The sequence below is a fragment of the Parambassis ranga genome, chromosome 2, assembly GCF_900634625.1.
Source record: "Parambassis ranga chromosome 2, fParRan2.1, whole genome shotgun sequence".
Taxonomy (NCBI): Eukaryota; Metazoa; Chordata; class Actinopteri; family Ambassidae; genus Parambassis; species Parambassis ranga.
The window spans coordinates 37,498,542-37,514,063 of record NC_041023.1 but is presented as its reverse complement, the minus strand read 5'-3'; the positions used below and the strand labels follow the sequence as shown (position 1 = coordinate 37,514,063).

At 43.6% G+C, this 15,522-nt stretch overlaps 1 protein-coding gene across 1 annotated transcript in view; it reads left to right on the top strand.

Annotated features, from left to right (window-relative positions):
• Positions 1-3,202: 3,202 nt before the first annotated feature.
• prkx (protein kinase X-linked) overlaps positions 3,203-15,522 on the top strand; it is a 58,006-nt gene continuing 45,686 nt past the window's right edge. The window contains exons 1-3 of the mRNA XM_028394910.1: positions 3,203-3,817; positions 9,754-9,922; positions 10,411-10,674. Coding sequence (XP_028250711.1) covers positions 3,676-3,817; positions 9,754-9,922; positions 10,411-10,674 — 575 coding nt within the window. The 5' untranslated portion in view covers positions 3,203-3,675. The remainder of the gene's footprint in view (positions 3,818-9,753; positions 9,923-10,410; positions 10,675-15,522) is intronic.

The window sequence follows — 15,522 nt, the reverse complement described above, 5'->3', positions numbered from 1 at the left end:
TGCACGAAAATTGGTACACATGTTTATCATACCAAGACGCACCAAAAAGTCTCTTGACACCATGACCTTAACCCAACAGGAAGTCCGCCATCTTGGATGGAAAATGGCGATTTTGGCGATTTACACCATTGGTATGTGAGCGAACTCCTCCTAGAGCTGTAGCCCGATCGACCTGAAATTTGCTGGAGGTCACCTAAAGGACCTGCTGATCAAAAGTTATCAAAAGCTTTTCTCTAACTTAAAGGGCGTGGCCTCTGTGGCTCGCCAAAGTCTGGCGACGATTCATGATTTCGCCATGTAACTTTGAACGGCTCTCACGCCTGCATACTTTATCCAAACGTCTTCAAACTTTATGAGCATGACGAGGGCTCCGCCCTGAACACCTCCATATGTTGAAACCCTTACTTACTCGTGGCGCCCACTGTTGGTAACAGGAAATGGCCTCTTTTTTACTCTGACGTGTACTGCTCCTACATAGTTGACAGCATCAATTTCATTTCACCTCTAGAACCTTCCCAACTAGTTGGTGAAGCTACACTATGAAGGCCGTGAAGCTGCGTGCAATGGTGTCCGTGTGGCGGGGCGCCAACTGTCGATCCTTCGCCGTGAGATTACGTTTGAGTATTTAATGACCTTAACGACCTTCTATGATCATGAAAATTCATACACACATTCTTGGGGTCATGTACTAGCAACTGATGGGGGTCTCGTAAGTGGGCGGGGCAAAATGGCTCAATGGCGCCCCCTTGAATTTTTAAAATACCCCTCTCCATAGGGTTTTTTTTTGGAGTGGGAAGACAAAAATCGGCACACACACAGAACACGTCCAGGCGCACATAAAAGTCTCTTGCACCATTGATCTAGACCACACAGGAAGTCAGCCATTTTGATTTAGGCGGTCAAATTTCAGCGATTTCCACCTTTGGTATGCGGATGAACTCCTCCTAGGGATTTCGACCGATTGACTTCATATTCGGTCGCTGTCACCTAGAGACCATGCTGATCAAAAGTTATCAAAAGCTTTTCTCTAAGTTAAAGGGCGTGGCCGCTGTGGCGTCACTTCGCCATTCATACACGAACAGCTCTCTCTCCTACATACTTGCTCCAAACGGCTTCAAACTTTCTGCACGTGGTCAGAGCCCCTCCCTTAACGTCTTTATGTCATCATGATCTATGGCGCTCCCTTGTGGTGGAGACAGGAAGTGCCATGTTCTTCACTGACATGCACTCTGTTTAATCCTTCCCTGTCATTACACAGCGAAATGAGGATCACAGATTTGATGTCCCACAGAGACACCTGTGTGGTTTTCTGTATCATGCTGCCCGTGGCGGTGGCGACTGTTGAACATTCGCCATGAAACATCAACTGCTTATAACTTCGCCGTGCATCGTCCTAGCGTCCTCAAATTTTTTTCATGTCCTAACGGTCCGTCCCCCCACACGTCTGCATGCTCATGAGTCACTTGCACAGTGCCACCTACAGGAAACCGGAAGCAACTGCTTCTGGACATTTTTCATGTATGAATCAAATGTTTTTTGAGGTTTGATGCACAGACGGGTCTCCACTATTCTCATGGTGTCTGGCTCCACCCAGTGGACACACAAGGTACTGCAGCTGTTACAACTGCACCACGGATGCTCCTAAAATCCTCAAATCTTTTACATGTGATACAGACCCGACCCCGACCATGTGTGGACATCTGTGGACAGCGCCACCTACTGTAAAGGGGAGGTTACTGCACACTAACATTTTTTACATATATTGACAGATTTGTTGCACTGACACATCTCTGCTTCTGTCTGCCGGCTTTTTCCCACCGCTGGCAAAATCGCCGCAGCTTGTGGGTGGAGCAGAGGAGCGAAGGGACGGCGTGACGGGGAGGGGGCGGTCGCGCGGAGTGCGAGGGCCCGATCATCGCTGCTTGCAGCTTTAAATTTTTTTTTTTTTAAATAAAAAATTTAAAAATTAAATACATTTTTACATTTTTTTAATATTTCTCTATTTTTAAAATTATATATTTTTTAATTTTAAGGGCACTGAGGCATGATAAACTTTAATTTATGGCAGTTGTAATGTACGAAGATTGCAATGACAGTTGCTTAACTACCTAAGGGTGAAAATAATACAATATATAATTTATATTTTCTAATGTTGTTTAATGTTGTTACTAATGTTTGACATGACCAAGACTGTAATAAAGCTTAAAAAAATCCAGTCCACATTCACCTTTTCTATTAAAAATGAGCCATTTTGTGTGTGTGTGTGTTTTTTTTCCAATTTTCAGCACCACCCCTTATGAAATTAGTGATTAAAGGGTTAAAATCCTGGGGGAAAATTATTTTTTCACTACTTTTGATCAGAACTGAAATTAATTAAAAGGTGTATGCAAAAAAAATTTCAAAAAAATATTTATTTGATATATTTTTAAAACCCTTAAAGTTGGAGGACGTTTTTGTCCCGAACAACACGAAAGGGGGTAAAGTTTGCCCACAGTGTACTGTTGACCTATGAAAAATTTTAAAATCATATTAACAAAATTTATGTAAAATTAAGCTTGTTGAGCAGAAATGAAGTTATGGCCAAAATAAACAGAAAAATTACTCTCAGAGGACAAAAGTGTCAGTGCATATGGTTTAAAGTGAAGGTTTGCTGTTGAAAGATAACAAAAGAAACCGCACCCGGAATGCATTGGTTGCATCAGTTGCATTTACCCAATGAGTATAATGGGAATTATACTCATTGAAATAAACAATCCCTAATTTATTATTCCAAATTTTTATCCTTATTAGCTACTTCTGTCATGTATCTAACTGAATAAAAATATTTAATAATCATGCTTTATACATGGATGTTGAAGTGTATGATTCAAACTGGAATATTCAGAAACAGGGGTTCTTTTAACCCACACATTATTGGTTAACGTCCCAGGACAGCTTTCTTCTCATTGGCTCCTTGTTGTCAACATATAGCTCCTGTGTCAAGTTATTTATAGTCAGGCGGCACTGACCGGAAGTCGCTAAATTTAGCTCAAAAACAGCTGCGCTTTTTGTTTTATTTAATGTTGTTTTTTCTATACGACAGTATCAGTTGAATTTCCATTAGAGCACACTTATCGAGAAAAAAACCAACAGCGGTATTTTGGCGTTTTACCCAAAGAAAAAGAACTTTATTTTGAAACTACTGACCGGAAATCAACCGAACGCTGACACTTCCTGGTTGATGTGGACAAGAAGGAAGAAGTACTGGGTGAGGTCTGTTGTTGTAGCTGAGGAAATAATGGAGGAAAACAGGAAACTATATGGGATTTATCAAGTTTGTGAGACTTTTTAACAGACAATTATTCCCGTAGTTTTCGGGCGCATCTCTCGTTAGCTCTCTATGGGGCTAGCTAGTTGCTAACCAAAGTCGCTAACGCTACAGTGCGTGCCTGTGCACCTGTCTCCTGTGTCTTTGTCTCACTCTGTTATCATTATCTGTTAGTTATCGTACTAACTTCTTAAAGTAAGCTACTTTTTCCCCTACTCGTTATGTCCAACGTGGGACGCTTCTGCTTCCAGTAGCCGACGTGCGCCCAACACATGTAGACAAAGACCCGTTGATTAAGTCAGTCCGTTCAGAAATGTATCGTCAGAAATCTAACCCAAATAAGTCAAGCTAGTTCCCAAATTAAAGAAATGGCGTCTTCCAAAGCAAAGGTCGGAGTCAACAGTGAGTCCGTGAAAGAATGTAAAAGCAACGCCGGCAATTCAGCTGGAGAAGCATCACCAAACAACCGGATATATTGCCTGGATGATCTGGAGACTATGGCCACTGTTGGTGAGTTTACAGCCTCCCCTTTCTTACTGTTGGAATGTTGACTAAAATGATAGATTTTATATAAACATATATTGAACAAACTTTTAATCCCTATGTCTGTTTACATATTGGCGTACGTTGCTGGGAAGTAAACAAACACTTTAACAATCATTTTAATACAACTGTCAGCATAAGTTATTAATATTGGTCGCATTCGTCCAAGTATGATGTTCAGTATCGGTATCGGTATGAGACATATTGTTTTTTATTGTTAAAAATCACATAAAAGCTAATCTGTATTAAAATGAGCAATAATGACACCCAAATCTGCATTTTTTTCATGTCGATACCAATACTTGGTATGTTGAAAGTAACCTTTTAACTTATACCCCGTTCACACTGGGGAAATCAATCCGGCTATAGCGGGATTCGAGCCATATCTGGATTGATTTCGATCCGGATTTGCTCAAATGTGGCTCAGGTCTGAACGCAAATCCCGCTAGCAAATCCCTCTAGCGACATCATACTTCCGGGTTCACGGGAACAGTGTCCGGGTCGCGTACAAAAGCCGCATGTAAACAACTGTCGAACTACAACAGCTTTGCCCCGAGATTATTTTCGACAGGGCTACAAAGGAATAAACTGCTTTTTTTAAACCGAAAAAACCAAAAGAACGAGCGACACGGGACGGCCCTACCGCGGCCTGAATAGACTCTGTATATTATGAGGTGCCACCTAGTGGTTTGGAGGACAACAAACAAGCCAGATTAAGCTGGATTGAGCGCAGACACGCGTGTGTGATAGCCAGATTTTAAAATAAATTTTAAATGTATCCAGCTTAAAAGCTATCTGGATTCAATCCCGCTCTAGCTGCTCACATATTGACAAAGTTATGGCCAAAATAAACAGAAAAATTACTCTCAGAGGACAAAAATGTCAGTGCATAAGGTTTAAAGGTTTGCTGTTGAAAGATAACAAAAGAAATCGCACCCAGAATGCATTGGTTGCATCAGTTGCATTTACCCAATGAGTATAATGGGAATTATACTCATTGAAATAAACAATCCCTAATTTATTATTCCAAATTTTTATCCTTATTAGCTACTTCTGTCATGTATCTAACTGAATAAAAATATTTAATAATCATGCTTTATACATGGATGTTGAAGTGTATGATTCAAACTGGAATATTCAGAAACAGGGGTTCTTTTAACCCACACATTATTGGTTAACGTCCCAGGACAGCTTGCTTCTCATTGGCTCCTTGTTGTCAACATATAGCTCCTGTGTCAAGTTATTTATAGTCAGGCGGCACTGACCGGAAGTCGCTAAATTTAGCTCAAAAACAGCTGCGCTTTTTGTTTTATTTAATGTTTTTTCTATACGACAGTATAAGTTGAATTTCCATTAGAGCACACTTATCGAGAAAAAAAACCAACAGCGGTATTTTGGCGTTTTACCCAAAGAAAAAGAACTTTATTTTGAAACTACTGACCGGAAATCAACCGAACGCTGACACTTCCTGGTTGATGTGGACAAGAAGGAAGAAGAAGTAGTACTTGGTGAGGTCCGTTTTTGGTGGAGGAAAACAGGAAACTATATGGGATTTATCAAGTTTGTGAGGTTTTCAAGACTTTTTAACAGACAATTTTTCCCGTAGTTTTCGGGCGCATCTCTCGTTAGCTCTCTATGGGGCTAGCTAGCTGCTAACCAAAGTCGCTAATGCTACAGTGCGTGCCTGTGCACCTGTCTCCTGCGTCTTTGTCTCACTCTGTTATCTAGCTGGGTTGACTTTCTTCAGTGTGTCCTATCTGTTGTGTATCATATACCCCGTTCACACTGGGGAAATAAATGTGGCTTAAGCAGGATTCGGCTGCATCCAGATCAATCCAGATGTGTTTTTTTCTAAGTGTGAACACCTCGAATCCGGCTGTATCCAGTTTAATTTCAATTTGGCTAGATCCACCCACGAGAGGTGGATCCACCCACGAGAGGTGGATCTAGCGGGATTGGCTCAAATGTGGCTCAGGTGTGAATGCAAATGTGGCGAGCAAATGTGGCTAGCGACATGCCACTTCCGGTTAGCGACATGCTACTTCCGGTTTACGGGGCGCAACACGGGACAAAAACCCGCATGACACACACGCGGTCCCACCACGGTGTGAACGGACTCTGTATATTACGAGGCACCACCTAGTGGTTTGGAGGACCGCAAACATGCTGGATGAAGCCGGATTGAGTGCGGACACAAGTGTGTGCTAGCCAGATTTGAAAATAGGTCTGAACGCATCCAGCTTAAAGGCTGTCTGGGCTCAATCCTACTCTAGCTGGAATGACTTTCTCCAATGTGAACGGGGGCCATAGTGACCCCAGTACTAACAAGAATAGGAAATCGTAGTCTCAGGATATCAGCACTTTATCATTATGTCACCCAGTTCCAGCTGACCTACTTTATCCTTTATCATTTTGGTACATTTTGTTTGTATAAACCCCACTGCTGGCTGAGGTCATCCGCCATTATCTCTGCATGTAGCTGTGTACAGAGAGTTTAAACCACATAATAACCTTTCAAGAACGGTTTATATATCGTTTTTGTACCAATTAGTGGACAGAAGCTAGCAAGCAAGCTAGTTGGAGGCCGTGTTCAGGCAGCATACTGCTTTCAGGACGTTAGTCATTATGACTTGTTGCACAAAAATTTGAGTCACACCCAAATCAGGAGATTACACAAGAATAAGACTAATCTGTTCCCATAAAATGCCTTTTAATAAGACAAATATGGACAGTTATTAACCATTCATTATGGTTGACAGATTGCTTTTCTTCCAATAACCAATTATGTGCTAAAATACTTCCTATAACTTCATAAACAAGCCAAAACCTAACTGTAAACTGTAAAAATCACAAATTTTACCTCCTACAAACAAGGTACACCACCAACAATCAAGAATTCATGATTATGTAGTTCCATGGCTGTGCAGTCAAAAATGTGGTTATAATGGAAGTCTATAGGACAAAAATGTCCACGAACACCACGTAAGGGAGAAAAAAATGAAAATCCAGTGCTGTGTAAAAACTAATAACGCATTAAAATCAATGTTGTTACTAATGTTTGACGTGTCCAAGACTGTAATAAAGGTTAAAAAAATCCAGTCCCCATTCACCTTTTCTATTTAAAAATAAGCCATTTTGTGTGTTTTTTCCATTTATCAGCACCACTCCTTATGAAATTGGTGATTAAAGGGTTAAAATCCTGGGGGAAAATGATTTTTTTTACTACTTTTGATCAGAACTGGAGTATATTAAAAGGTCTATGCAAAAAATATTTTTTAAACCATTAAAGTTATTGGACTTTTTTGTCCCGAACAACAAAAAATTGTAAAATCAGATTAACAAAATGGATGTAAAATGAAGCTTATTTGCCAAAACAATATTCAATTTGCTCACATATAGACAACTTTATGGCCAAATTAAAGAGAAAATGTATTCTTGGAGGACAAAAATGTCCTGAATAAGACAAATATGGACAGTTATTAACCTATGGTTAACAGATTTTTGTTTTTCTTCCAATCACCAAATTCTGGACGTTCTGTGTCCACTTTTTATTGAATACTACAGTACCCACAATGCACTGCGTTGGAGGTGGTTTCTCCTCTCAGCTATGCTATTGCTATACATGTATATTAAACATATTATTATCCTTGTACAGTACAGTACAGTTGTGTGTGTGTGTGTCAGTAGTGCTAGCCATTAGCCATGCTATTGTTTACATCTGCATTCCATCTGTGGCCAGTGTTGTCTTCTTTGCTGCCTTGTGCTGGGACTTGTAGCTTCTGCAAGACCCTGAGGAAAGGCTGAAACTATTCACAAGCTAACTGACAAACTGAGCACATACTGGTCAGAATAGTGGTCCTGGCTGACTTAATAATTGAAAGTGGTGTGTCAATGTGGTAATACAAACATGAAAGCGGCGCAGACCCATCATAAAAAGACAGATGGCAATAGGATTGATAGCCAGCATCCCTTTAAACCTTTTGGTAATAGTCATATTTAACATAGATTCTCATCTCATGCATTAAGCTTGAGCTTAGTGTCTTGCATAGGGGGAGGCGTGCGGCAGGGAAACATTCATCCTGTGCTGGAGCTTATGAGCAATGCATAAAACAATCCAATTTGCCAAGCCATTTTGTCTGATGAGAAGGGATTTGCTGCCTAAAAACAAACCAGCTTAAAGCTCTCTATTTTGCCCGCTGGTTGCTTTAATTGTCATTGAAATCATGAGCCAAACCCTCAGTAGCCTGCGCGTATATGAGCAGCAAACCGCATCCATCAACAACGAGCCCAGCATGACATGTGGGGATTGTGTGAGCTACCTTCCACTAGAAGGTTTGATAGCAGTCTTATCACTTAGAGTACATTTCTTGGCCATTACTTGGTTTGTTGTTACTTTCAGTCGTCACTGACTTATCTTTTTTTTCCCCAAATACAATACAGGCCTTGTGTGCACTTTTGCAAGGTGAAATTGTACACTGGTTAAGCTCATTGTTATGCAGAGAGGCAGCGGGGTTAGATACCTCACAGCTCCTCATAAAAAAACAGTGCTTTTTTGTTGCGGCGCTAAGCTTTGAGGCTATAATTTTCCCAGCGCTAACATTTGCAACTACTTAGTGACCGTGATACCCGCCCTGTGCCCACACATTTCTTCAGGATGCTGTTAAGAAAGATGTTCTTTTCCTCCCAAAAAGTTGAGATATGAGGTGATCACCTGGCTGTGATGACAGCCGTTTCTTTGTTGCTACGGTAACAGCAACAGGCCCGAGACAAAGGTTCATTCAATTCAAAGCACAGGAACGAGGCAGCAAATGTTTGATTAGGAAAGCTGCAGCACAGACTCTGTGTCTGACTCAGAGTGGCTGTTATATCACATATTGTCATCAGGCATTTATTGTCTCCCCTCAGTGCTCAAGCCCTGCGAGAATGCAAAATGTTTCTCACATTTAGGAAGAAAGCGATACAGATTTCAGGCCAACTGAGTCTAGGTACTAGGTTTCTCTGCAGCCGCTTCACCAAATCTTTACAACATCCTCAGGTCCATCCCTTGATTCATTCAGCATTGGGAAAATATCCCAAATGGCTGCGACCATAACAGCGATAATGTTGGATAAGATTAACAGCAGTTGTGCAGCCCTAAGAGGGCTAAACCGAAACTTAACAAAACACCCTGCAGGCATGATTATTCGCATGCACAGTGTGTCATCATTTCAACAGGAACCTTTCTGATCATGATCTATTGACACCTCAGCGAGTGGAGAAAAAAAATATGTTGATAACCTCAAAACATGCTTTTGTCACTTTATTGATTGATTGAAGTACGCCTGCTTTTTTTGGGATGGCAGGCCCTCGCACTCCTGGCAGTCCGGGGTCGCCTCCTCTAACGTTTCGCAAAATGTTTTTTTCAAAATGGCAGACGTATGTTTTAGAGGATACCTCCTTCTCGTCTAGAGGCGATGCATACGTGTACCAATTTTCGCGTCTGTAGGTCAAAGTGAGACCCAGAGATTGCACGCTTGCAATTTTCGTTGGGGGACAATTTTGGGTTGTTTGGTGACTTTTTGAGGTCGTCTAGGGGGTCAAAACGCTGCGAGTTTGCGGATAAAAATGATTAAAAACAATTAAAATCTACTCTTAAAGAGCAGAAAATATAGTGTTGTTTGTTTAAAGTGCGGCATTGAATACCGTCTGATCCTGATGGGCATGATGAATTAGAGCGTACATGCTACTTGGATTAATGATAATGACAGTTAAGTACCCCACAAATGGAGCCGGTACATGCACAAATGTTAGTTAAGCGCTTATTTGTGATGGTCTATTTCCCCCTTGTGTTTCTGTGAATTCCTGTCAAGGTAGTTAATCCTCTCTCTCACCCCCTTCTCCCTCATCTCCCCCCTCTCTCACAGGCACGGGGACTTTCGGTCGTGTCTTCCTGGTCAAGGACAAAAAGAGCAGAGCCTTTTTTGCCCTGAAGCAGATGAAGATCCCCGACGTGATCCGACTGAAGCAGGAGCAGCACGTCCACAACGAGAAGGAGGTGCTGACAGAGGTCAACCATCCCTTCCTCATCCGACTGTGAGCCCCCCCCACCCCCCACCCCACCCCACCCCAACGCAAACACACACTCATGAGATATCGATTAAATCAACATAATATCACAAAGTATCATTGGAACCTTTTGCTGAGCTGCAGGCTTTTTTACTGTAAATACACTGATTTAACATCGAGGTAGTTGTGGGGAAAAAAAGAAAGGAAAGAAAAAAGTAAAAGGAGTTGAAACAGTAATCGTTTCTGTGGCCTGCAGCCAGCTGTTACAGAAACACTGGAGCCCGCTCTATCTTCATCAGTGACAGTGTTTTCTTGTTTTTATTGAGCTGAAGTGCTCCTCCAGCGAAACTAGCTGCTGCACAATCCTCCCACAAAGGAAGGGGATGAAAGAGTCTGAGAGTGATGCGGCTGATTTTCTCACATGGACAGCACTTAAAAATAAAAATATTAAAATAAGCGTTTGACAAAAACAGCATTTGACAAATCCAACCACACCAATGTGTGTTTTTTGGCAGGTTCTGGACTCACCACGATGAGCGTTTTCTCTACATGCTGATGGACTATGTGCCGGGCGGCGAGCTGTTCAGCTACCTGCGTAGCCGTGGGCGCTTCAGCAACACCACCGGCCTCTTCTATACCTCCGAGATCATATGCGCCATCGAGTACCTGCACTCCAAAGAGATCGTGTATCGCGACTTGAAGCCGGAGAACATACTGCTGGACAGTGAAGGACACATCCGCCTGACTGACTTCGGCTTCGCTAAGAAGCTCTCTGACAGGCGAGAGAAATACTTGTTTTCTATATAATGACATTTTATATATATATAGTGGATGCTGAGTGTGTTGTACTGATGGGATCTGACAGGATTTTGTTGCCACGGTGCGTCACGGTGCTGCAGGGCTTGGACGTTGGTGAAGGAAGAGGACACTAAAACACATATACAAAAGGCAGGTCCTCTGCCAGTATTTGGCACAGTGACTGTAGCATATCAGCGTAGCAATGCATGCAGAGTCAGATGTTCAGCATGACTGTAAAGTTTAAGGGCAGGTGCACAAATTTTCAGAGCAAGCAAATCCCCTAGGAGGAGTTCGCAAAAGTGTGGGGAGTGCAAATTGGGAGATGGTGTAGTTTTTTCAAAATGGCGGACTTCCTGTACGTCGTGGAATTTTCGTCCAAGTACCGAATCAGTGTACCGAATGTAAAGTCAGTAGCAGTTGCGGTGAATATTTTCACACTTTAGGGGGCGCTGCAGAGCCATGCGGCCACTCTCCTGCACATTTTGTGCTCGGGTCCTAATAATAATTAAAGCTGCAAGCAGCGATGATCGGGCCCTTGCACTTCGCACGACCGCCCCCTCCCCATCACGCCGTCCCTTCCCTGCCCTGCTCCCCCTACGAGCTTTGGCGATTTTGCCAGCGGTGGGAAAAAGGCGGCAGACGGAGGCAGAGACATGTCAGAGCAACAAATCTGTCAACATATGTAAACATTTTTAGTATGCAGTAACCAACTCTTTACAGTAGGTGGCGCTGTCCACAGATGTACACACGTGGTCGGGGTTGGGTCTGTATCACATGTAAAAAATTTGAGAATTTTAGGAGCATCCGTGGTGGAGTTATATCAGCTGCAGTACCTTATGTGTCCACTGGGTGGAGCCAGAAACCATGAGAATAGTGGAGACCTGTCTGTGCATCAAACCTCAAAAAACATTTGATTCATACATGAAAATTGTCAAGAAGCAGTTACTTCCGGCTTCCTGTAGGTGGCGCTGTGCAGGTGACTCATGAGCATGCAGACGTGTTGGGGGATGGACCGTTATGACATGAAAAAAATTTAAGGACGTTAGGACGATGCACGGCGAAGTTATAAGCAGTTGATGTTTCATGGCGAAGGTTCAACAGTCGCCACCGCCACGGGCAGCCTGATACAGGAAACCAAACAGGTGTCTCTGTAGGACTTCAAATCTGTGATCGTCATTTGGCTGTGTAATGACAGGGAAGGATTAAACATTGTCAGTGTAGAATATGGCACTTCCTGTCTCCACCACAAGGGAGCGCCATGAGCGGCACAGATCATGATGACACAGAGAGGTTCAGGGAGGGGCTCTGACCACGTGCAGAAATTTTGAAGCCGTTTGGAGCAAGTATGTAGGAGAGAGAGCTGTTCGTGTATCAATGGCGAAGTGAGGCCACAGCGGCCACGCCCTTTAACTTAGAGAAAAGCTTTTGATAACTTTTGATCAGCATGGTCTCTAGGTGACAGCGACCGAATATGAAGTCAGTCGGTCGAAATCCCTAGGAGGAGTTTGTCCGCATACCAAAGGTGGAAATCGCTGAAATTTGGCCACCAAAATCAAAATGGCTGACTTCCTGTGTGGTCTAGATCAATGGTGCAAGAGACTTTTATGTGCGTCTTGACGTGTTCTGTGTGTGTGACGATTTTTGTCTTCCTACTCCAAAAAAACCCCTATGGAGAGGGGTGTTTAAAAAATTCAAGGGGGCGCCATTGAGCCATTTTGCCCCGCCCACTTACGAGACCCCCATCAGTTGCTAGTACATGCCCCCGAGAATGTGTGTATGAATTTTCATGATCATAGAAGGTTGTTAAGGTCATTAAAAACTCGAACGTAATCTCACGGCAAAGGATCAACAGTCACCGCGTCGCCACACAGACACCATTGCATGCAGCTTCACGGCCTTCATAGTGTAGCTTCACCAACTAGTTGAGAAGGTTCTAGAGGTGAAATGAAGTTGATGCTATCAACTATGTAGGAGCAGTACACGTCAGAGTGAAAAGAGGTCATTTCCTGTTACCAGCAGGGGACGCCATGAGTAAGTCAGGGTTTCAACATATGGAGGCGTTCAGGGCAGAGCCCTCATCATGCTCATAAAGTTTTAAGACGTTTGGATAAAGTATGCAGGCGTGAGAGCCGTTCAATGTTACATGGCGAAATCATGAATTGTCACCAGACTTTGGCGAGCCACAGAGGCCACGCCCTGTAAGTTAGAGAAAAGCTTTTGATATCTTTTGATCAGCAGGTCCTTTAGGTGACCTCCAGCAAATTTCAGGTCAATCGGGCAACAGCTCTAGGAGGAGTTCGCTCACATACCAATGGTGTAAATCGCCAAAATCGCCATTTTCCATCCAAGATGGCGGACTTCCTGTTGGGTTAAGGTCATGGTGTCAAGAGACTTTTTGGTGCGTCTTGCTATGTAAACATGTGTACCGATTTTCGTGCACCTACTCCAAACTAAGCCAAATGCGAGGGGTGTTTTGAAAATTTCAAGGGGGCACTGTAGAGTCATTTTGCCCGCCCATTTGCAGCGACCACAAAATATCCAATTTTTCGCCACCCCTGATGAGTGTGCAAAGTTTCCTGAGTTTTCTTGCATGGCAAAGGGGTGAAAAATGCAGTTAAACAGGCAGGTAAATAAGAAGAATAATAATTAAAGCTGCAAGCAGCGATGATCGGGCCCTCGCACTCCGCGCGACCGCCCCCTCCCCGTCACACCGTCCCTTCCCACCCCCGCTCCCCCCACGAGCTGCGCCGATTTTGCCAGCGGTGGGAAGAAGCAGAGATGTGTCAGTGCAACAAATCTCTCAATATATGTAAAAATTGTTAGTGTGCAGTAACCTCCTCTTTACAGTAGGTGGCGCTGTCCACAGATGTCCACACGTGGTCGGGGTCGGGTCTGTATCACATGTAAAAAATTTGAGGATTTTAGGAGCATCCATGGTGGAGTTATATCAGTTGCAGTACCGTATGTGTCTACTGGGTGGAGCCAGACACCATGAGAATAGTGGAGACCCGTCTGTGCATCAAACCTCAAAGAACATTTGATTCATACATGAAAAATGTCCAGAAGCAGTTACTTCCGGTTTCCTGTAGGTGGTGCTGTGCAGGTGACTCATGAGCATGCAGACGTGTGGGGGGACGGACCGTTAGGACATGAAAAAAATTTGAGGACGCTAGGACGATGCACGGCGAAGTTATAAGCAGTTGATGTTTCATGGCGAAGGTTCAACAGTCGCCACCGCCACGGGCAGCATGATACAGGAATCCACACAGTTGTCTCTGTGGGACTTCAAATCTGTGATCCTCATTTGGCTGTGTAATGACAGGGAAGGATTTAACAGAGTGCATGTCAGTGAAGAACATGGCACTTCCTGTTTCCACCACAAGGGAGCGCCATAGATCATGATGACATAGAGACGTTCAGGGAGGGGCTCTGACCACGTGCAGAAAGTTTGAAGCCGTTTGGAGCAAGTATGTAGGAGATAGAGCTGTTCGTGTATGAATGGCAAAGTGACGCCACAGCGGCCACGCACTTTAACTTAGAGAAAAGCTTTTGATAACTTTTGATCAGCATGGTCTCTAGGTGACAGCGACCGAATATGAAGTCAATCGGTCGAAATCCCTAGGAGGAGTTCGTCCGCGCATACCAAAGGTGGAAATCGCTGAAATTTGACCGCCAAAATCAAAATGGCTGACTTCCTGTGTGGTCTAGATCAATGGTGCAAGAGACTTTTATGAGCGTCTGGACGTGTTCTGTGTGTGTGCCGATATTTGTCTTCCTACTCCAAAAAAACCCCTATGGAGAGGGGTGTTTAAAAAATTCAAGGGGGCGCCATTAAGCCAATTTGCCCCACCCACTTACGCAACCCCTATCAGTTGCTAGGACACGCCCCTGTGAACGTGTGTATGAATTTTCATGATCATTGAAGGTCGTTAAGGTCATTAAAAACTCAAACGTAATCTCACGGCGAAGGATCAACAGTCGGCGCGCCGCCACACAGACACCATTGCATGCAGCTTCACGGCCTTCATAGTGTAGCTTCACCAACTAGTTGGGAAGGTTCTAGAGGTGAAATGAAGTTGATTCTGTCAACTATGTAGGAGCAGTACATGTCAGAGTAAAAAGACGTCATTTCCTGTTACCAGCAGGGAGCGCCACGAGTAAGTCAGGGTTTCAACATATGGTGGCGTTCAGGGCGGAGCCCTCATCATGCTCATAAAGTTTGAAGATGTTTGGATAAAGTATGCAGGCGTGAGAGCTGTTCAAAGTTACATGGCGAAATCATGAATTGTCGCCAGACTTTGGTGAGCCACAGAGGCCACGCCCTTTAAGTGAGAGAAAAGCTTTTGATAACTTTTGATCAGCAGGTCCTTTAGGTGACCTCCAGCAAATTTCAGGTCAATCGGGCAACAGCTCTAGGAGGAGTTCGCTCACATACCAATGGTGTAAATCGCCAAAATCGCCATTTTCCATCCAAGATGGCGGACTTCCTGTTGGGTTAAGGTCATGGTGTCAAGAGACTTTTTGGTGCGTCTTGGTATGATAAACGTCTACCGATTTTCGTGCACCTACTCCAAACTAAGCCAAATGCGAGGGGTGTTTTGAAAATTTCAAGGGGGCGCTGTAGAGCCATTTTGCCCCGCCCCTTTGCAGCGACCACAAAATATCAAATTTTTCGCCACCCCTGATGAGTGTGCAAAGTTTCGTGAGTTTTCGTGCATGGCAAAGGGGTGAAAAATGCAGTTAAACAGGCAGGCAAATAATAAGAATAATAATAATTAAAGCTGCAAGCAGCATTGCGGGCCCTCGCGCACCTTGCGATCCGTGGGGTC